The 22,420-nt window shown below is 45.4% G+C and overlaps 1 protein-coding gene across 1 annotated transcript; it reads left to right on the top strand.

Moving 5' to 3' along the window:
• The first annotated feature begins 431 nt into the window (after window positions 1-431).
• LOC137561820 (olfactory receptor 2G3-like) lies at window positions 432-15,231 on the top strand. Its single transcript, XM_068273175.1, has 2 exons — window positions 432-460; window positions 14,295-15,231. The coding sequence occupies exons 1-2, from the start codon at window positions 432-434 to the stop codon at window positions 15,229-15,231; spliced, it is 966 nt and encodes a 321-aa protein (XP_068129276.1).
• Window positions 15,232-22,420: the final 7,189 nt, after the last annotated feature.

Here is a 22,420-nt window from a genome sequence, read left to right as displayed (position 1 = left end):
GGCACACAAGGGTCTATCAGTGCTATTTCACACTGCTGCGAAGCGTTAGGGCAAATTGCCTAGCGAAAGTCACACTTTGCGGTCCTCCCCCCTACGCCAGAAGTGCTTGACTTAACGCTAGTGCATGCCTACATTACTGCGTGGCTTCTGCGGCAATTTCGGACGGCCCGGAAGTCATGTTAGTCTCTGGTGACGCAGTTCATTACTAGGCCGAATGCTACTCTTGTGGTATTCCCTGAAGGTCTGTTTTGGGTGATACGGTGCGGCGGGCTCGACCCACCGGATATGCCAATATGCAGTGTGAAACCAAGTATCTGGTTTCGAGAGACCCTAATACACAGGGCTGCCAGAAACCTCTCCTTTCACTTGGGACAAAATGCGTAATGTACTTCGCCACAACTCTGTGCGATTTGCACTTTGCACATTGTCCCATGGGGGAGGAGAGGTTTGTCCTTGGAAGGTAAGTTAAAAAAAAAATACGAAAAAAAAACAGGTGAGCAAAAAAGCTAATGTTTGGTTCACAATATCAAGGTTTAGTTTGAAGAAGTTTATAAATGTTAATGAAGTTATTGCTTTGCTGCTTGCTTGTTTTTTGTTTTGTTTTGTTTTTTCTCTTTTTTTCCATCCATAACCCTTCCATATACCCATGCTGGGTGGGAAAAATATCTCTGTAAATGACAATTTTTAGATTTTTTTTTTACACACAATTGTCCATTTACAGAGATATTTCTCCCACCCAGCATGGGTAGATGTAAAAATACACCCCAAAACACATTATACTACTTCTCCTGAGTACGGCGGTACCACATGTGTGGCACTTTTTTGCACCCTAACTGCGCTAAGGGGCCCAAAGTCCAATGAGTACCTTTAGGATTTCACAGGTCATTTTGATACATTTGGTTTCAAGACTACTCCTTGCGGTTTAGGGCCCCTAAAATGCCAGGGCAGTATAGGAACCCCACAAATGACCCCATTTGAGAAAGAAGACACCCCAAGGAATTCCGTTAGGAGTATGGTGAGTTCATAGAAGATTTTATTTTTTGTCACAAGTTAGCGGAAAATGACACTTTGTGAAAAAAAAAACAATAAAAATCAATTTCCGCTAACTTTTGAGAAAAAATAAAATCTTCTATGAACTCACCATACTCCTAACTAAATACCTTGGGGTGTCTTCTTTCTAAAATGGGGTCAACTGCGCTAAAGGGCCCAAAGTCCAATGAGTACCTTTAGGATTTCACAGGTCATTTTGCGGAATTTGATTTCCAGACTACTCCTCACGGTTTAGGGCCCCTAAAATGCCAGGGCAGTATAGGAACCCCACAAATGACCCCATTTTAGAAAGAAGACACCCCAATGTATTCCGTTAGTAGCATAGCGAGTTCATAGAAGATTTTATTTTTTGTCAAAAGTTAGCGGAAAATTGATTTTTATTGTTTTTTTCACAAAGTGTCATTTTCCACTAACTTTTGACAAAAAATAAAATCTTCTATGAACTCACCATACTCCTAACGGAATACCTTGGGGTGTCTTCTTTCTAAAATGGGGTCATTTGTGGGGTTCCTATACTGCCCTGGCATTTTAGGGGCCCTAAACCGTGAGGAGTAATCTTGAAACCAAATGTATCAAAATGACCTATGAAATCCTAAAGGTACTCATTGGACTTTGCGCCCCTTAGCGCAGTTAGGGTGCAAAAAAAGTGCCACACGTGTGGTATCGCCGCACTCAGGAGAAGTAGTATAATGCATTTTGCGGTGTATGTTTACACATACCCATGCTGGGTGGGAGAAATATCTCTGTAAATGGACAATTGTGTGTAAAAAAATCAAACAATTGTCATTTACAGAGATATTTCTCCCACTCAGCATGGGTATGTGGAAAAATACACCCCAAAACACATTATACTACTTCTCCTGAGTACGGCAATACCACATGTGTGGCACTTTTTTGCAGCCTAACTGCGCTAAGGGGCCCAAAGTCCAATGAGCACCTTTAGGCTTTACAGGGGTGCTTACAATTTAGCACCCCCCAAAATGCCAGGACAGTAAACACCCCACAAATGACCCCATTTTGGAAAGTAGACACTTCAAGGTATTCAGAGAGGGGCATGGTGAGTCTGTGGCAGATTTCATTTTTTTTTTTTGTCACAAGTAGAGTTGGGCCGAACCTCCGATTTTAGGTTCGCGAACCGCAATAGACTTCAATGGGGATGCGAACTTTGAAAAAAAAAAATAATTATGCTGGCCACAAAAGTGATGGAAAAGATGTTTCAAGGGGTCTAACACCTGGAGGGGGGCATGGCGGAGTGGGATACACGCCAAAAGTCCCCGGGAAAAATCTGGATTTGACGCAAAGCAGCGTTTTAAGGGCAGAAATCACATTGAATGCTAAATGACAGGCCTAAAGTGCTTTAAAACATCTTGCATGTGTATACATCAATCAGGTAGTGTAATTAAGGTACTGCTTCACACTGACACACCAAACTCACCGTGTAACGCACCGCAAACAGCTGTTTGTACTAGTGACGGCCGTGCTGGACTGGTGCGCACCATGGCGAGAGTGCAGGTTTTGGTGGCTTTACAGCCCATATGGTCGGCCTGGCTGATGTAGCTGAATGACAGAACAGTGACTGTCCAGCTGATCAAATTTGGTCTGACCACAATGAAGCAACGACCTTATTATCTTTTGTGTGCCCCCCGAGACACTCATCTAGGCGCCGGTCATTGCTTCATTGTGATACGCAAGCCCCTTCACCACGGCAAGGTAATGATCACGAAGGGGAATGGGCGCATGTACATGCCTTTTCTTTTGTTGTTGCAGCTGCCCTCAGTGCAGCCAGAAAAATTAGGCAGTCATGTACACGCACCATAAAAATTATTACAGCGGCCGCTGCTAGCAGCGGCCTAAAAAATTCAGCAATCCGCCTGGAGTCCCGGACCCTGTTGGTGGTGGCGGAGAAGGTAGTGAAGCGGCCTGCAGGCAGACATGCTGTGTGGAGGGACTGGGAGCGACTTAGTCTTTTTGGGGCAGGCCAGGCAGCCAGTCACACGGCGTGCAGGCAGAGATGCTGTGTGTGCGGGGACTGACTTAGTCTTGGGGCGGGCAGCAGCCCTCCGGGATCCATGCCTCATTCATTTTGATAAAGGTGAGGTACTTAACACTTTTGTGACTTAGGCGACTTCTCTTCTCTGTGACAATGCCTCCAGCTGCGCTGAAGGTCCTTTCTGAGAGGACGCTTGCGGCAGGGCAGGAGAGAAGTTGGATGGCAAATTGGGACAGCTCTGGCCACAGGTCAAGCCTGCGCACCCAGTAGTTCAAGGGTTCCTCATCGCTGTTCACAGCAGTGTCTACATCCACACTTAAGGCCAGGTAGTCGGCTACCTGCCGGTCGAGGCGTTGGTGGAGGGTGGATCCGGAAGGGCTACGGCGAGGCGTTGGACTAAAGAACGTCCGCATGTCCGACATCACCATGAGATCGCTGGAGCGTCCTGTCTTTGACTGCGTGGACACGGGAGGAGGATTAGTGGCAGTGGTACCTTGCTGGCGTTGTGCTGTCACATCACCCTTAAAGGCATTGTAAAGCATAGTTGACAGCTGGTTCTGCATGTGCTGCATCCTTTCCACCTTCCGGTGAGTTGGTAACAGGTCCGCCACTTTGTGCCTGTACCGAGGGTCTAGTAGTGTGGCCACCCAGTACAGCTCATTCCCCTTGAGGTTTTTTATACGGGGGTCCCTCAACAGGCAGGACAGCATAAAAGACGACATCTGCACAAAGTCGGATCCAGTACCCTCCATCTCCTCTTGCTCTTCCTCAGTGACGTCAGGTAAGTCAACCTCCTCCCCCCAGCCGCGAACAATACCACGGGAAGGTTGAGCAGCACAAGCCCCCTGCGATGCCTGCTGCGGTTGTTCTCCTGCCGCTGTCCCCTCCTCCTCCTCCTCCTCCTCCCCCAAAGAAACACCTTGCTCATCATCCTCTGAGTCTGACTCGTCTTCTGCACACTACCTCTCTTCTTCCTCCTCCTCCCCCCTCTGTGCTGCCGCAGGTGTTGAGGAAACAGCTGGGTCTGATGAAAATTGGTCCCATGCCTGTTCCTGCCGTAACGGTTCCTGGTCACGCTCATTCGCAGCTTCATCCGCCACTCTACGCACAGCACGCTCCAAGAAGTACGCGTAGGGAATTAAGTCGCTGATGGTGCCCTCACTGCGGCTCACCAGGTTGGTCACCTCCTCAAACGGCCGCATGAGCCTGCATGCATTTTTCATCAGTGTCCAGTTGTCGGGCCAGAACATCCCCATCTTCCCAGACTGTTTCGTTCTACTCCAGTTGTAAAGGTACTGGGTGACGTCTTTCTTCTGTTCTAGCAGGCGGGAGAACATGAGCAGGGTCGAGTTCCAGCGAGTGGGGCTATCGCAAATGAGGCGTCTCACCGGCATGTTGTTTTTACGCTGAATTTCTGCAAATCGTGCCATGGCTGTGTAAGAGCGCCTCAAATGCCCACAGAACTTCCTGGCCTGCTTCAGGACATCCGCTAAGCCAGGGTACTTTGCCACAAATCTTTGAACCACTAGATTCATGACATGTGCCATGCAGGGTATGTGTGTCAGCTTCCCCATATGCAAAGCGGCAAGCAGATTGCTGCCGTTGTCGCACACCACGTTGCCTATCTCCAGGTGGTGCGGGGTCAGCCACTCATCCACCTGTTTCTTAAGAGCAGCCAGGAGAGCTGCTCCAGTGTGACTCTCCGCTTTGAGACAAGCCATGTCTAAGATGGCGTGACACCGTCGTACCTGGCATGCAGCATAGGCCCTGCGGAGCTGGGGCTGTGTAGCTGGAGAGGAGAACTGCCACTCAGCCAAGGAGGAGGAGGAGGACAGCGAAGAGCATGTAGCAGGAGGAGAGGAGGTGGCAGGAGGCCTGCCTGCAAGCCGTGGAGGTGTCACAATTTGGTCCGCCGCTTTCTGCTTGCCATCGTTCACCACCAGGTTCACCCAATGGGCTGTGTAGGTAATGTAGCGGCCCTGCCCGTGCTTGGCAGACCAGCCATCCGTGGTCAGGTGTACCCTTGACCCAACGCTCTTCGCAAGAGATGACACCACTTGCCTCTCAACTTCACGGTGCAGTTGGGGTATGGCCTTTCTCGAAAAATAAGTGCGGCCTGGCATCTTCCACTGCGGTGTTCCGATGGCCACAAATTTACGGAAGGCCTCAGAGTCCACCAGCCGGTATGGTAACAGCTGGCGAGCTAACAGTTCCGCCACGCCAGCTGTCAGACGCCGGGCAAGGGGGTGACTGGCCAAAAGTGGCTTCTTCCGCTCAAACATTTCCTTCACGGACACCTGACTGCTGCTGTGGGCAGAGGAGCAGGAACTGCTCAAGGGCAGAGGCGGAGTGGAGGAGAGTGCCTGTGAAGGTGCAAGGGAGAAAGCGGCAGAAGCAGATGATGCACCTGAAGGAGGAAGAGGAGAAGGAGGGTGACTTTTCTTTTGTGTGCTGCTGCTGCTTTTGCTCAGGTGGCCATCCCATTGCTGTTTGTGCCTTTTCTCCAGGTGCCTTCGTAAGGCACTTGTCCCTACGTGAGTGTTGGCCTTTCCACGGCTCAATTTTTGTTGGCAGAGCGAACAGATGGCTTTGGTCCGATCTGAGGCACACACATTAAAAAATGTCCACACCGCTGAGCCACCCTGGGATGTGGGCACTATGGGGACCTCAGCAGCTGATGCTGAAGGGCAAGTTGGCTGGCTGTACATAGGTGGCGATACATGGTGCCGGACTCTGCCACCAGCTGTTTCTGACGAAGAGCTGCCCCAGCTTCTTTCAGCAACTTCTCTCCTCCTACTACTCTCTCACCCCCCCTCTGAACTGTCCCCCTCTTCATCTCCTCTATTGGGAACATACAGAGGATCCCTATTACCGTCATCATCGTAGTCATCCTGCCCAGCTTCGCTTGCCTCAGACAAATCCAAACTTGCACCATCAGTAGGTCCTTCATCCTCCTGACACGTTACATCCATAGTGTTGCCGCGTAACTCAGACATATTAGCTGGTGAAAATTCATCTGGCTGTAACAACAATGGCTGTGCATCAGTGATTTCAACACTAAATAATTCTTGCGAAGTGTCAAATGCAGCGGAAGTGGTGCTAGTAGTAGCGCTGGTGGCTGAGCAAGATGAGGTGTTCTGTGTCGCTAAATACTCAACCACGTCCTGACAATCTTGGGAGGTGATGGGACGTGCCTTCTTCCGAGCACTGTACTGTGGGCCAGGTCCACACGAAATTACATTTACACGACCTCGCGCAGACCTGCCGGGTGGCCTTCCTCTGCCTCTGCCACTACCTCTTCCTCTTCCTCTACCTGTTTTGTCCATATTGGGTATGCACGGAGTGGTATATCACACTGCGTGCACTCACGTAGGTAGGTGGGTTCACTTAACTGCACAGGTATGCGCACTGATGCGGTGGGTTCACTGAACAGTACAGATATACAGTGGCAGGTTCACTGAACACAACAGGTATGCAGTGGCGGGTTCACTGAACAGGTATACAGTGGCGGGTCCACTGAACAGAACAGGTATACAGTGGCGGGTCCACTGAACAGAACAGGTATACAGTGGCGGGTCCACTGAACAGAACAGGTATACAGTGGCGGGTCCACTGAACAGAACAGGTATACAGTGGCGGGTTCACAGAACAGGTATGCAGTGGCAGGATCACTGAACACAATAGGTATGCAGTGGCGTGTTCACTAAACAGGTATACAGTGGCGGGTCCACTGAACAGAACAGGTATACAGTGGCGGGTCCACTGAACAGGTATACAGTGGCGGGTCCACTGAACAGAACAGGTATACAGTGGCGGGTCCACTGAACAGAACAGGTATACAGTGGCGGGTCCACTGAACAGAACAGGTATACAGTGGCGGGTTCACAGAACAGGTATGCAGTGGCAGGATCACTGAACACAATAGGTATGCAGTGGCGTGTTCACTAAACAGGTATACAGTGGCGGGTCCACTGAACAGAACAGGTATACAGTGGCGGGTCCACTAAACAGGTATACAGTGGCGGGTCCACTGAGCAGAACAGGTATACAGTGGCGGGTCCACTGAACAGAACAGGTATACAGTGGTGGGTTCACAGAACAGGTATGCAGTGGCAGGATCACTGAACACAATAGGTATGCAGTGGCGTGTTCACTAAACAGGTATACAGTGGCGGGTCCACTGAACAGAACAGGTATACAGTGGCGGGTTCACAGAACAGGTATACAGTGGCGGGTCCACTGAACAGAACAGGTATACAGTGGCGGGTCCACTGAACAGAACAGGTATACAGTGGCGGGTCCACTGAACAGAACAGGTATGCAGTGGCAGGATCACTGAACACAATAGGTATGCAGTGGCGTGTTCACTAAACAGGTATACAGTGGCGGGTCCACTGAACAGAACAGGTATACAGTGGCGGGTCCACTGAACAGAACAGGTATACAGTGGCGGGTCCACTGAACAGAACAGGTATACAGTGGCGGGTCCACTGAACAGAACAGGTATACAGTGGCGGGTTCACAGAACAGGTATGCAGTGGCAGGATCACTGAACACAATAGGTATGCAGTGGCATGTTCACTAAACAGGTATACAGTGGCGGGTCCACTGAACAGAACAGGTATACAGTGGCGGGTCCACTGAACAGGTATACAGTGGCGGGTCCACTGAGCAGAACAGGTATACAGTGGCGGGTCCACTGAACAAAACAGGTATACAGTGGCGGGTTCACAGAACAGGTATGCAGTGGCAGGATCACTGAACACAATAGGTATGCAGTGGCGTGTTCACTAAACAGGTATACAGTGGCGGGTCCACTGAACAGAACAGGTATACAGTGGCGGGTTCACAGAACAGGTATACAGTGGCGGGTCCACTGAACAGAACAGGTATACAGTGGCGGGTCCACTGAACAGAACAGGTATACAGTGGCGGGTCCACTGAACAGAACAGGTATGCAGTGGCAGGATCACTGAACACAATAGGTATGCAGTGGCGTGTTCACTAAACAGGTATACAGTGGCGGGTCCACTGAACAGAACAGGTATACAGTGGCGGGTCCACTGAACAGGTATACAGTGGCGGGTCCACTGAACAGAACAGGTATACAGTGGCGGGTCCACTGAACAGAACAGGTATACAGTGGCGGGTCCACTGAACAGAACAGGTATACAGTGGCGGGTTCACAGAACAGGTATGCAGTGGCAGGTTCACTGAACACAACAGGTATGCAGTGGCGGGTTCACTGAACAGGTATACAGTGGCGGGTCCACTGAACAGAACAGGTATACAGTGGCGGGTCCACTGAACAGAACAGGTATACAGTGGCGGGTCCACTGAACAGAACAGGTATACAGTGGCGGGTTCACAGAACAGGTATACAGTGGCGGGTCCACTGAACAGAACAGGTATACAGTGGCGGGTTCACAGAACAGGTATGCAGTGGCAGGATCACTGAACAGGTATGCAGTGGCAGGATCACTGAACAGGTATGGAGTGGCAGGATCACAGTACAGGTATGCAGTGGGCTGAGGGCTCACTGAACAGAACAGGTATGCAGTGGCAGGATCACTGAACAGGTATGGAGTGGCAGGATCACAGTACAGGTATGCAGTGGGCTGAGGGCTCACTGAACAGAACAGGTATGCAGTGGCAGGATCACTGAACAGGTATGCAGTGGCAGGATCACTGAACAGGTATGCAGTGGCAGGATCACAGTACAGGTATGCAGTGGGCTGAGGGCTCACTGAACAGAACAGGTATGCAGCCAGGAAGAAGTTAAGCCTAACTAATCTTTCCCTATATGAGAGACTGCAGCAGCTCGCCCTACTCTCACTAATGCAGGCACACGAGTGGCCGTAATGGCCGCCGCTGCCTGCCTTATATAAGGGGGAGTGGGGCTCCAGGGGCTAGTGTAGCCTAATTGGCTACACTGGGCCTGCTGACTGTGATGTAGAGGGTCAAAGTTGACCCTCAGTGCATTATGGGGCGAACCGAACTTCTTCCGCAAAAGGTTCGCGTGCGGTACCCGCACGCGAACCACCTACGTTCGCGCGAACCACGTTCGCTGGCGAACCGTTCGGCCCAACTCTAGTCACAAGTTAGCAGAAATGGAAACTTTTTTTTTCTTTGTTTCAAAGTGTCATTTTCCGCTAACTTGTGACAAAAAATAAAATCCTCTATGAACTCACCATGCCTCTCAGTGAATACTTTGGGATGTCTTCTTTCCAAAATGGGGTCATTTGGGGGGTATTTATACTATCCTGGAATTTTAGCACCTCATGAAACATGTCAGGTGGTCAGAAAAGGCAGAGATGCTGGAAAATGGGAAAATTCACTTTTGGCACCATAGTTTGTAAACGCTATAACTTTTACCCAAACCAATAAATATACACTGAATGTTTTTTTTTTAATCAAAGACATGTAGCACAATAAATTTGGACAAAAATGTATACAGAAATTTTACTTTATTTGAAAAATGTCAGCACAGAAAGTTAAAAAAATCATTTTTTGACAAAATTCATGTCTTTTTTGATGAATATAATAAAAACTAAAAAAACGCAGCAGCAATCAAATAGCACCAAAAGAAAGCTGTATTAGTGACAAGAAAAGGAGGTAAAATTCATTTAGGTGGTAGGGTGTATGACCGAGCAATAAACCGTGAAAGCTGCAGTGGTCTGAATGGAGAAAAAGGCTCTGGTCCTCAAGGGGCGAAAAGACTGCGATCCTCAAGTGGTTAAACAATTATTGTGCACTTTCTGTAAATCCAATAAACTTCATTTCACTTCTCAAATATCACTGTGTGTGTCTCCTACATGATATATTTAACTGACATTTTTTATCTTAACAACCACTGATTTATACAGGAAAATCATTAAGATTAACAAGGTTGCCCAACCTTTGCACTCCACTGTATGTGTACATTGCTCTTTTTTCTGTGTGCAAGTAGCTCTGTGCTACTGTGCAGGTGGGAGCACACTGGCACCTGTACAGTACAGCCACACTTGTACACAGAGAGGAGCATGGCACTGAAGATGAAGAGTGGCCCGGCCACCAGCAGAGGGGTCATGAAGGATCGGGGGTGCTTTCCTCTAGTATCTAGCTTTTACTATTTATTGCCTACAGATTTGCTTTAAAAAATATAAATTACAAAATATTTTTTCTACTAAATGTACAATCTAAAGACACTTTCATGCAGTCACTTTTTAAACTATTTGTACTGATTCCTTTCTCCAGATCTACCATATCATGGATTGAGAAGCACAGGACACTGCAGAGGCCTCTGATTGGTTCGTCTCTCTGGGGTTTAATTTGTTTACTGTAGTAGCGTTTCTTTATTGAGTATAATTAATGTGTTTCTATTTTGGAGAGTGTCCCTTTGGAGCTGCATCTTAACAATAAATAGCTGAACAATCTAGCAATGCCGAGGTTCGTTCAGAGCCTTCCAATTCCCTTGACAACACGTACGGCATTATCACTCAGGCGAACCTAAGAAATCAACCGGAGATCTGCAAAGTCCAAAGAACCAGAAGACAAATGTAATGCTTTTTAAAATGATCCTTTTTTAAAAAAAAAATACACTTTGTTACATACAGCAGAAAACTCAGAAGTTATTGAGAACATTTTCACATTACCTTTTACTGAAATTATTAAGGTTCTGCTGACATAGAGATCACTGTAAAGAATCTTGTACCTCATCAATCATCAACTGTGTTTTTTCTTAAAACGAACCCGAGGAGAAAGACTTTTGGAGGCTGACTTATTTATTTCATCTTAAACAATACTCGTGGCCTGGCTGTCCTGATCTTTCTGGTCAGTAATGTCTGAATCACAGACCTGAAACAAGCATGCAGCTAATCTGGTCTGAATAGATAACACCTGATCTGCATGCTTATTCCGGGTCTATGGCTAAAAGTATTAGCGGCAGTGGATTGGCAGGACAGCCAGGCAATGTGGATTATTATTATTAGGAAATAAATGTCAGCCTCCAAAGACGTATTCAGGTCTCCTCGGAAGGCCACAGAAGTACTTGGGTCTACGAGTACTTCCGAAGACAAGTGGCTGCGTACTTTGTATGCACATGTACAGACTAGTCTAGTGTGTGAAGTACGGAGCTGCTTGTCTTTGGAAGTACTCAGAGCCCTGAAGACACAGTCAGTGGGAGATGTGAACAGGGGCCTGGTGGTGGAATTAGGAGATGCAGAAAGGAACGGTAAGGTTCTAAATGATCCAGAGCTTTCCTTTTTCTTAGGTGACTAACTTTTTTGTTTTATGAGGGTGCAGTTGTCAAGTGGCAAAAATTTGCAACTCATTCACGAGTTATGTCAATAGATGAGAATCCCTGAAAGGCTAGTAAATTGGAGATTGTGTTCTTTCCATCTAGTAAAAATCTTTTAGCATAAAAATATATATTAATACAAACCCAGAAAAGTCAGGTTTTATTTAACTAAATAACTAAATGGGCCATTGACTTCATTGACTTCCATTGACTTCAATGTAAAAATGTTTCAATGAAAATTTGTGATGCAATCATAAACTCAACAAACTTTTCATGATAACATCACACACAGACACGCACATCATTTTGCTCATCCCTTAGCAAAAATGTTCACAATAATTATAGTGAAACAAAAAATAGCCATATTCACCCATCGGTAGAGCCTACAGTCTAATAATTTTTACAGCACCATAAAATCCAAATTGCGGTCATCTATTTCCTTCTATGCTGGATTACATTAGTGAAATGGATGGCCACATGTTTTATGGGTGGGGTGTGGGATGTAGGAGTATGACAGAGCACTCACTTAAAGGACACCTAAAGTGAGAGGTATGGGGAGGCTGCCATATGTATTTCCTTTTAAACAAAACCAGTTGCCTGGCAGCCCTGTTGATCCTCTGCCTCTGATACTTTTAGCCACAGACCCCGAACAAGCATGCAGCAGATCAGGTGTTTCTGACATTATTGTCAGATCTGCAAGATTAGCTGCATGCTTGTTTTTTTGTGATTCAGTCACTACTGCAGCCAAGTAGATCAGCAGGACTGCCAGGCAACTGGTATTGTTTAGAAGGAAATAAATATGGCAGCCTCCATATCCTTCTGGTTACAGTTGTCCTTTGAATCATGGATTGTCCTCTACTAGGGGTTCAGATGTTCCATCTAGAGTTACTCCTCTGTTTTGTGTGGAGGCTCTATAATGCCCATTCTGCCTTGATTAGGATTGGGATTGGTTTCCACCAACACAATCAGGGACGTTTCTGAGTAGAAGTTACAGTAAAGTGTCCAGGGGATTCCTACTTTAATTGTCCAGTTGATTGGCCCCATGGTATTGGCAACATAACATTTTTCATGGTACCAGAAAAGGGTTAAACATTGCTTAAAGGACAACTGAAATGAGAGGGATATGGGGGCTCACATATTTATTTCATTTTAAACAATACCAATTGCCTGGCTGTCCTGCTGATCATCGGCCTCTAATGCTAGTTTGACTTAAGTTTGACTGCATTTGCAACATGCATGTTTCAGGAGTATGATTCAGACGACTACTAAAGCTACAAGATCAGCCGGATGCCAGGTAACTGGTATTACCACTTAAGGACCAGGGGTGTTTTGCAGGATCTGTGCTGTGGGGGCTCTCCAGCCCGCAGTACAGATCAGGATTTAGCCAGGGCGATCAGACTTACCCCCTTTTTTCCCCACTAGGGGATGTCCTGCTGGGGGGGTCTGATCGCCGCCGGCTGCAGCACTTTGCGGGGGGGGGCTCTTCAAAGCCCCCCTCCGCAGCGTTTTCGGCGCTCCCTGCCTTCCTGTCCCTCCCTCTCCCTCCATGGGCTGCGCAGGACGGATATCCGTCCTGCGCATTGAAGGATAGGTTTCAGCCTATCATATGCGGGCGATCCCCGGCCAATCAGAGGCCGGGGATCGCCGATCTGCGCTACGGCGCTGCTGCGCCGCAGCGCCGTATGATGTAAACAGCATTGATTTCTTCCCCGCGTGTTTACATTTTGTCGGTGAGCCGCGATCGGCGGCTCTCCGGCTGTTCACGGAGACACCCTCCGTGAACTGACATGGAAAGGCCGCTCGATCGAGCGGCCGTTTCCATGGGAAACCACTTAAGACCTGCCGACGCCTATGGGCATTAGCTGGTCCTTAAGTGGAATGAAATAAATATGGCAGCCTCCATTTCACTCTCACTTTAGTTGTCCTTAAACAGATGTTTTTCTTGTAAATGATGGTACAGTAAAACAGTAGGCACACCAGAGGAGTTTTTCTGAGTGTTTTGAGTTTTTGAAACCTCCTGCTAATGTTATTCTATGTGTCTGTGCACACTGGAGCAATGAGGTTTTGTAAAAAAACCATAGCATTACATTGGAAAGAGCTTTTAGAGGTTTCAAAAGCTCTTCCCAATGTAATGCTATGGGGTTTTTACAAAACCTCATTGCTCCAGTGTGCACAGACACATAGGATAACATTAGCAGCAGATTTAAAAACTCAAAACGCTCAGAAAAACTCCTCTGGTGTGCACCAGGCCGTAGAGTTAATGGGAACCAGTAGAGTTAATGGGAACCAGTAACAGCAGTCCCACAAGCCATGTCCATATCTTGCAATAACAAAGGCAAAATGATTTTTTTTTATTTGTTGCTTCTTTCATTCTTACCTCTTTTTGTTCCTTCCGTTTTTCCTGTCTTGGTTTTTTTCCTCTTTTTCTTCCTCCTTTACTTCCTTTGCACTTTCCTTCATTCCTCCCTCCTGTTGTTTCTTCTTTTTTCCTACCTATTCATTCCTTCCTTTTTTCCTGCCTTTTTTTTTCTTCCTGCCCTTTGTTTTTCTTCCTACTTTCCTTCCTACCGCCTTTCCTTCTTTTATTAAAAAAAATGGTGCATGAGCCAGCCTGGGGAGTTTTAGAGCAGTAGGAGACAGGCCTTGGAGGTGGCAGCTCCAAGGTTTTGGCTGCGCTCACATATGGTGTTAGATGCTGGTTCTGGGGCCCCGGGCAGTGAGAGTTCCCGGGGCCCCAGGCTGGCTCATGCACCATTGTTTTTAATTATTGTAGTATCCCATGCAGTTAGTTAGGGAGGGGGGCAGATGAGAGGGAATATCCTGCACGCTGGTGCCCCCTGCTGGTCATATAGCCATTGTCTATATGCAACTAAAGCCCTCTCCAACTAATTGGCTGACTTGCTCAGCCTTTCCTTCTTTTCTTTTTTGTTCTGTCTCTCTTTCTTGACTTCCTACCTTCCTTTTTTCCTTACTTAGGCAAAGAAACAGTAACAACCAAACCGCAATTTCAGATGTCGTCCTTTTGGGATTTGAAATATTCCCTAACATCAGAGTTTTTGTTTTTGTTCTGCTACTTTTGATCTACGGTTTGACAGTATGTGGGAACCTCCTGATCATCATACTGGTGGCCTACAGCAAGACGCTCCACTCCCCCATGTACTTCTTCCTCTCCCAGCTGTCCACTTCTGACATCATGCTGGCCACCAATATCGTGCCCAGTACGCTACATGGTGTGCTTCATAAAAGAGGAAGAATTACTTTTGGAGAATGCATTGTGCAATTAACTTTTTTTGTTTTTTCGGGAAGTACAGAGTGTGTTATCTTGGCAGTCATGTCTTATGATCGTTATATGGCTATCTGCAAACCCCTACACTATACCTCAGTAATGAATCCTACCTTTTGTGTGAACATATCTGGCTTATCTTGGCTGTTCAGCATTTTAATCATGGTCATTTGTGCAAATACAGTTACAAAGCTGGACTTTTGTGGACCAAATGTGGTTGACCATTTCTTTTGCGATCCTACAGCCCTCGCGAAAATTGCTTGCTCAGACACCACCATAATTGACCTGCCTATAATGTACCTCTCCGTTCCTGTACTCTACATGCCTTTTTTATCCATCATTATATCTTACAGTTATGTTGTGTCTACAGTCCTTAAAATTCCAACAAGAAGTGGAAAGGAGAAGGCCTTCTCTACCTGCAGCTCCCACCTGACCGTCGTCTTTATATTTTACATAACCCTGATCTGCATGTATTCTGTTCCGTTTAGCGGAGCGTCAATAAATATAAACAAAGTGATGTCACTGATGTACACCGCAGGGACACCATTAATAAATCCAGTCATATACTCGCTGAGGAACAAAGATATCAAGGTAGCAGTTGAGAAGGTCACCAAGTTTTGCACATGTTAGCTATCAATTATTCCCCTTAAAGGATACCCGAGGTGACATGTGACATAATGAGATAGACATGTGTATGTACAGTGCCAAGCACACAAATAACTAGGCTGTGTTTCTTTTTTCTTTCTCTGCCTGAAAAATCTAAACATCAGGTATGTAAGTGACAGTTTCTGTCTGGGTCGGGACTGGGTCAGACTATAGCACAACACTCACTGAGAAGTAATTACAGCCATAAAACACTTTCCTGTCAGTAAATGGCTTCTGAGAGCAGGAAAGAGATAAAAAGGGTCAATAATTCATAGATTTGAGCTCTGACATACTTCAATGAAGGTGTCATTAAGCAGAGACAATGAAATAGTAAAAACTTAAAAACTAGATTAAAATATAAAATAAAACTGTGGGATATCTAAAAAAGTTATTTTTAGGTGACTGAGGATAGATACAATTATTTTTTTCATCAGTTTATTTTCACCTCGGATGTCCTTTAAAAAAGGGGGAACAAAATCATAGTTTGTGATACTTATAACTGTTCTGTAATTTGTGAAAACTGCTTCCTATAAAGAGATGGCCTCAGCAGATGTATATTTATACCTAGTGTAAACCTATGTCCAAAACCTCTGAAGTAAAGTAAACTTGTGAAAATCTTAGATATGTTGCCCTATTTTATTTATTTCAAGTCTGGCTTCAGTGTTATTTTTTTAAAGAGTAAAGGTGCCAATACATTTCTAATTTTTGTCAATATGGCCACCCGTTCGATTGTTTCAATTTCCAGATGAAATTGGTCAAAAGGATCAATCAGGCAATCTAAGAAATATCAGCCGCAAGGGTTTGATTGGGAGCATGGTGGTAATGGGGTTTGATTTCCCAACGGCCATCTGACCCAATGGACCCCCGGCCAGTATACCCCCAATTTTCTGTGTCCACACCCGTGGTGAGTGATGCATGATCAGCTGGCATGCCTGCACAAATCCCTCCTCCTGTGTTTTGAGGTCTTTTTGAATTGTCACAGCGAGTGCCTCTACCATCTGACATCACTGCATGCTCTGACATCAATACATGTGCCAGAGTCACCTGGCACAGGCACTTGTGGTGACAATTCAAAAAGACCCTAGAAAGAGGAGGATAGGAGTCATGAAAGAATGACAGTTGAAACTGCAATGCTCACCATGGGCCTGGAGTGGAGGCCCGTTACATGGGGCATGGCAGGCAGAAATCTATTGGAAATCTGTCTGCAGTGTGTGGGCAGGCAATAGATCCTTCTCTCATCAGATTCGATCAGAGAGGGATCTATCTAATGGTAAATCTGGCGGCAGTCTAGCAGACTTGATAGATCTATGGCCACCTTCATTTGGGCCTGAGGTACAATAGCTCTTTCCCCTCCTGATTCAATAAGGTGTTCCGATTGTTCAGCAGATTAGCCGGTATGAGTCTACAGCTAGCCTAATTAATCTGAAGGCTGGGGCTATTTTGGAAATGTATTCTCAAAAATTCATAAAAACGTACAAGTGTAGACAGCACACATAACATTTCCTGGCCATTACACAACTACCTAACACATGTTACAATTTACATAACTAACTTTATATACACAACGCATATATTGCTTGTATGACGTGTGTTACCCAAATAACCTAACTTGCATTATAGAATCAACATATACATTTTGTGAATTTCAACAAGTATACATGTATTAATATACTCCCCAAAGTGTTTGCAACGCATTTCACAGGTATAGTCCTGCTTCCTCAGGCAATGAAAAAAGGAGCATACAACAGCATAAGGTAAGGTGCCGAGTGCATCCCTGACCTTATACTGTTGTATGCTTCTTTTTTCATTGCCTGAGGAAGCAGGACTACACCTGTGAAATGCGTTGCAAACACTTTGGGGAGTATATTAAAACATGTATACTTGTTGAAATTGACGGTTTTGTGTCTGCCTTTAGGAGGTAAGTCCACCATTGCCTTCCAAGCATTTTTAAACTTTTTAGCCTTTTTTATCCTTTTTCGCCTCGGTTTTCTTTGAGAATACTTGTATCCACCCCTGGTGGAGGAGTATACGCCCTTGTTTCCTTCTACAGAGAGCGACTTCTTAATCCTGAGTGGGGACAGGTCTAATCTCCTCACTTGCCTATGCAGTGATTACCTAGGAGGTAACCCTGGCTTGTGAGTATACATTGCACTCTTTATATTTCCTACACATTATCCGTACATACTACACTATATTAGGCTCTCGGCGTCATCTTTTTTGTATATCTATTTTGTGTCTAATGTGAGTAAGGCAAACTGCATAACTCACGTAAAGTGCTTAGTGTGACGTCCATTAAAATTGACATGTAAATTTTACTGAGCCTTTGTGAGTAAATATTTTCGCATGGGAAGTATTTCTGTTTGTTACACAGAGTTACATCTGGTCAGATTTCTTGTTTAATTTTCAGATTAACTAAAGTGTACTTGAGATGGGGGAAAATGGGATGGTTGGATGGGGGAAAAAATAAACTTGGGGCTTCCCCTAGCCCCCTCCAGGCTTATCACTCCCACGCTGTCCTCCTCTGCCTCCTCATTGGTTTGCAACTGGCCCTGGTAGGTTGTCCAATCGGGGCCGGTCGTCACAGGCACAGTCTGGCTGCGTGCTCTCCTGCTGCATTCCCGTTGCCAGGAGCGTGTGCGTCTGCGCAACAGTACTGGGCAGGTGCAGAACGCTCCCAAAAGTTTTTTTTTTTTCAATATGAGTAATGAAAACATAAAAACATTTTCTAGAGTTAGGAAAACAGTTTCATTTATAAAACAGTGCAGCAAGTTAGTGACACAGGGATTAAGACCATGTGAATAGTTATACTCAGTTATACTCACATATGTGTGCCACGGCATTGGCACAACAGAAGGCTGGTGGAAAGAACAAGCTCAACACCATTTGGGTTAAAAAGTCGCTCTCAGCTGTTATGGACCAAACAACAAAGGAATATACCCTCCACACAATGTGGCATGATTGTGTAAGTGATGCAGAGGTACTTAAAGGAATACTATCGATGTATGCATTTATTTTTAAATGCTGTATGTTGTAGCACACATTAGGGCAAGTACTAGGAGCAATTTGATTCCTCACACAGCTGTTCCTCTCAGCTGTAAAATCCTCCGTCAGTTTTGGCGTCAGTGTTGGATACAAAATGTATCTATATGCTGAGGGCTCCCAGAGGGCTAGACCATGTCTCTGCAAAGGGGAGATGCTATCAACTCCACAGTTTATAGTTTGATTATCACCTTGCTGAAAGAATCTTGTTGATATGGTGGTAAGGGGTTAAAGATTCTAGCAATGTGTGTTTATTATCTTTGCTTCTCTTGACTGATAAAGATACTAATAATGCTAATTGTAGACAGTGGTCTGCCCCTCTCAGCAGCTTGTAAAGTGGATGCAGCCTGGAGTGAATCACCACAAGCAGGCAGCCAGTCTGAGTGTAAACACAGACTAGTGTTATAGCTAGTTATATTCCAGCAATATTCCAGCTCATTTAGTTACCTGTTACCACCTCAGATAAGCCTATTTCTCCTCATGTCTGCTGCATGCTGTGAGTGACACAGTGAAATCTATTTGTGAGCTGTGTGGCAGAGTAACCAAGCAGCTGAGGGTGACCCAAACTACTATGAGCTGTGTGAGAAATACATTTTTAAGCAGGGATAGCGAGAGAGAGTCCTGGGTGAATAAATAAAGTGCCCCTAGCACTAGTGGTAATGTGTACACTAATATAAAGTATTAAAAAAAAGTCGTTTCAATCGATAGTATTCCTTTAAGTGAAATAAAATAAAACAGTTTAAAAATATATTAGGTGAGGGTAAAGTAACCTCTTGAGGAAAAAAGCTAAAAATAGTGAGGTTAAGAAATGTAATTTTATTGCTCCAAATAAACAAAACTCTTATAGATTGCAATGCGTTTCTCAGGATTGGGCTCCTGCTTCTTCGGAAGCATATAAAAAGTGTACAGTCTCCAATGAGCTCAGCTGTAGTAGAGCTTGGCGCCTCATTGAGTGCCTGAGGCATACGGCTCCACCACAGATCACCACAGCTCTTATATGCCTAAAGCAGAAATCTAGTCCTGAGAAATGTGTTGCAATCTATGAGAGTTTTGTTTATTTGGATCAATAAAATAACAGCCCTTAACAATTCCGGACCTTAAAGTGAATGTTTACCGGATTTAAAAAGAAAAAGTCAGATACTCACCTAAGGAGAGGGAAGGCTCGGTCCTAATGAGCCTTCCCTCTCCTCTCCCGGTGCCCGGTCCCGCGCAGGATCCCCCGGGGCAGTGTTCGACCAGTTCGGTCAAATACTGCCACTTCCGCATGCCTTCGGGAGCTTTCGGAAGCCTTCGGGAGCACTCGGGCTCCCGATGACGCGGCCGCTCCATACTACGCATGCGCGAGCACCCTCTATGACTCACTCGCGCGTGCGTAGTATGAAGCGGCCCGTCTTCGGAAGCCCGAGTGCTCCCGAAGACCTCCGAAGTCCCTGCGGCGGCGGACGTAAACGGGGGAGCCAGCGCAGCACCGAGGGCACTGGGAGAGGAGAGGGAAGGCTCATTAGGACCGAGCCTTCCCTCTCCTTAGGTGAGTATCTGACTTTTTCTTTTTTAATCCAGTACCCATTGGCTTTAATGATTGAAATCTGTGCCTTGTTTGTGGGCAATTATTCCAGCCAGGGCATAGCTGTCAATCAGCTCCCGAGTCTCATCACTCATTCACGCCTCTATTTACATCGCTGCACCCTTTCGCTCTGCTGTCACGCTAACAGCAGAGCTTCCGTATCTTGGTCAGGAACCAATTTAATTGGTCCGTCACCCCATGATTGCTATAAGCCTATCAAAGGCTCGCAAACGGCTGTCAGGTCGCCATTACACCTGCATGTGTCTGGACTCTGCAGTGTCCTGGGGATAAAATAAAGTGGTGAGATTCTCGAAACCAATCTGGTGTCCACAATCTTTTTCCTCTTGGAAGTTATTGGACTATTTTTAAACAGTTTTTAATCATTTTTATTTCACTTTGGGGCCTCTGCCCCACATACATAAACAAGAATCAAGGCGTTTGTGTATCTTGCTATTATTGATGTTATCTGTGCTGTATGCTACATCATCATACATTGTATGGAATCCAATTCTCCATATACAGCTACTAATGATGCTGGTTTAATCAAGTGATCCATAAATACATTGACTTAGTTCAATGCATTCCCTATCTTTAGCTTATCACCACTGCACGTCAACTGAGCTCCAGACGGCAGCTTCCCCGAGCGTGCTCTTGTGTGTAGTAAAATCCAAGAGTGCCTTCAAGCGAGCGGCTGTTTGGGGCAAGCAATTCCTACTTTCATGGTGACATCACCTAAAAGGGAATAAGAGAAGGAAGCACACAAAAATGTATGAAAAAATTAAAAAATGGTTTTAAAGGTAAGACGGACATGTGCTCTTGTCTCTAGGACACTATTTTTGACCTGAAGAAGTAGGCTGTTGCCCACAAAACGCATTGTCCAATGTTACTATTTAAAGTGTACCCGAGGTGATATGAGGACAATGAGATAAACATGTGTATGTACAATGCAAAACATATATTAATATCCAGGCTGTTTTACTTGTTTTATTTTACTGCCTGAAAGAGTTCATTTCTAGGCATGGAAGTGACAGCTTCTGTCTTGTCGGTGGCTTGTCAGAAATATAGAAAACATCCCTAATAAGCAAATTACAGCCATAAAAGTGCTCTTAACTGAGTACAATTTCTGAGGGCAGGGAGAGAAAAAATACATGAACTATTGACCTTTTTTTTACTTTGGGACACTTAATAAGCTGTCACTGATTAGAGATCGTAAAGCATTCAACCTATTTTGTAAATGTTTAAATATAAAAGAAAACCCTGGGATGCTTAAAAAGGTCATTTTTAGAAGTAGGAGGATAAATACAATTGTTTAACTGATCAAACAGGCAGAGTGTATATTCAAACACTTTTTTTGCTGAAATGAGTGTTAAATAGAAATTATTAGTGAAGAGAACAGGGGGTTAATACTGAGGACAGGGGGGGGGGGTTTATAAGGAGATTAAAATAGGATTTGGTTGGCCGGGGGGAGGGTGAGTGCAAGGTGTAATGTGGACATAAAAGGAGGAGGGAGGGAGCATGGGGTGGGGGGGGGGGGCATTTGAGGCTGGCTGGTGTGGGTAAAACCAGTGGGTGCTGTAGTGGGGATTAGGTATAGTGATAGTGAAAGCCATATGTACATGTTTTTGGAAAAACAAACCGTAAGGTGGAGGGGGAATTATTTCAATCAGTGTAGGGATAGAAGTTATGTAAAAGAAGGTTAAGAGATAGGCAGATCTAGATAAAAAATAATATATAGAACTTACCAGCAGAGTGTCAGAATCACACCTGGCGCCTTTGTGCCTAGGTGCTACTAACCTGCTGTTTAAATACTAAACAGACCGCCCCCAATCACTTGCAGGCTGGGCGGGCCAGTTGCAGCCACACTGGCATAGTTCGCGCCGTCATTGCGCATCATCGGGATGCGCCGTTGTGTTACCATGGCGACGCATTCAGGGCAGGATAGGACGCGTTTATGCATCATAACTTCCGCATTGGGAAGGAGAAGGAGAAGGCGCTCCGTCATTTCCGCCCGGTGGCAAAGGCGTGAGACCAGAGCTCTGTAACTGCGCATGTGTGGAGGAGTCCTGCGCCATATTGTGTGTGGGCAAGTAGCCAGGACAGACTTTATAGGTATTTGAAGTCAGATTGTAGGGTAGAAAAAGGATTAAAAAGGCAATAATAAGCCAGATAGTGTGTTCAAGAAGAAAGGATATTCATCTTAAATTATAAAATTGTTTATATAAAAACTGTGATTGTTTATCTCTAACAAGGTAGATAGCTCTTTATTTCAATACACTAGCAGCATCTAGTGGGCAGTACTGGTAGTGTAGTGAAAGGATGTACTTCTATTGAATAAGAGACTTGCTCAACATAGTCAGATGATTCTATGGCCACATATATAGACAAAGGTTGTATAAAAAGGAGGGGTGTATAAAAACAGGAAAAAAGAAGGATTAATATATATAACAAAAAACATACATTTTCTCAAAGTAATCAGCAATGCAATAAATATCATAAGAGGGAGTATCAAACAACCAATATGTACATGCAAACATTATGTTATACATGATGATGTGATAAAAGGACTTCACA

The sequence above is a fragment of the Hyperolius riggenbachi genome, chromosome 3 (assembly GCF_040937935.1).
Source record: "Hyperolius riggenbachi isolate aHypRig1 chromosome 3, aHypRig1.pri, whole genome shotgun sequence".
In the NCBI taxonomy this organism is placed as follows: Eukaryota; Metazoa; Chordata; class Amphibia; order Anura; family Hyperoliidae; genus Hyperolius; species Hyperolius riggenbachi.
Note: the sequence above shows the minus strand (reverse complement) of the source record. Positions and strands in the feature narration are given on the sequence as shown.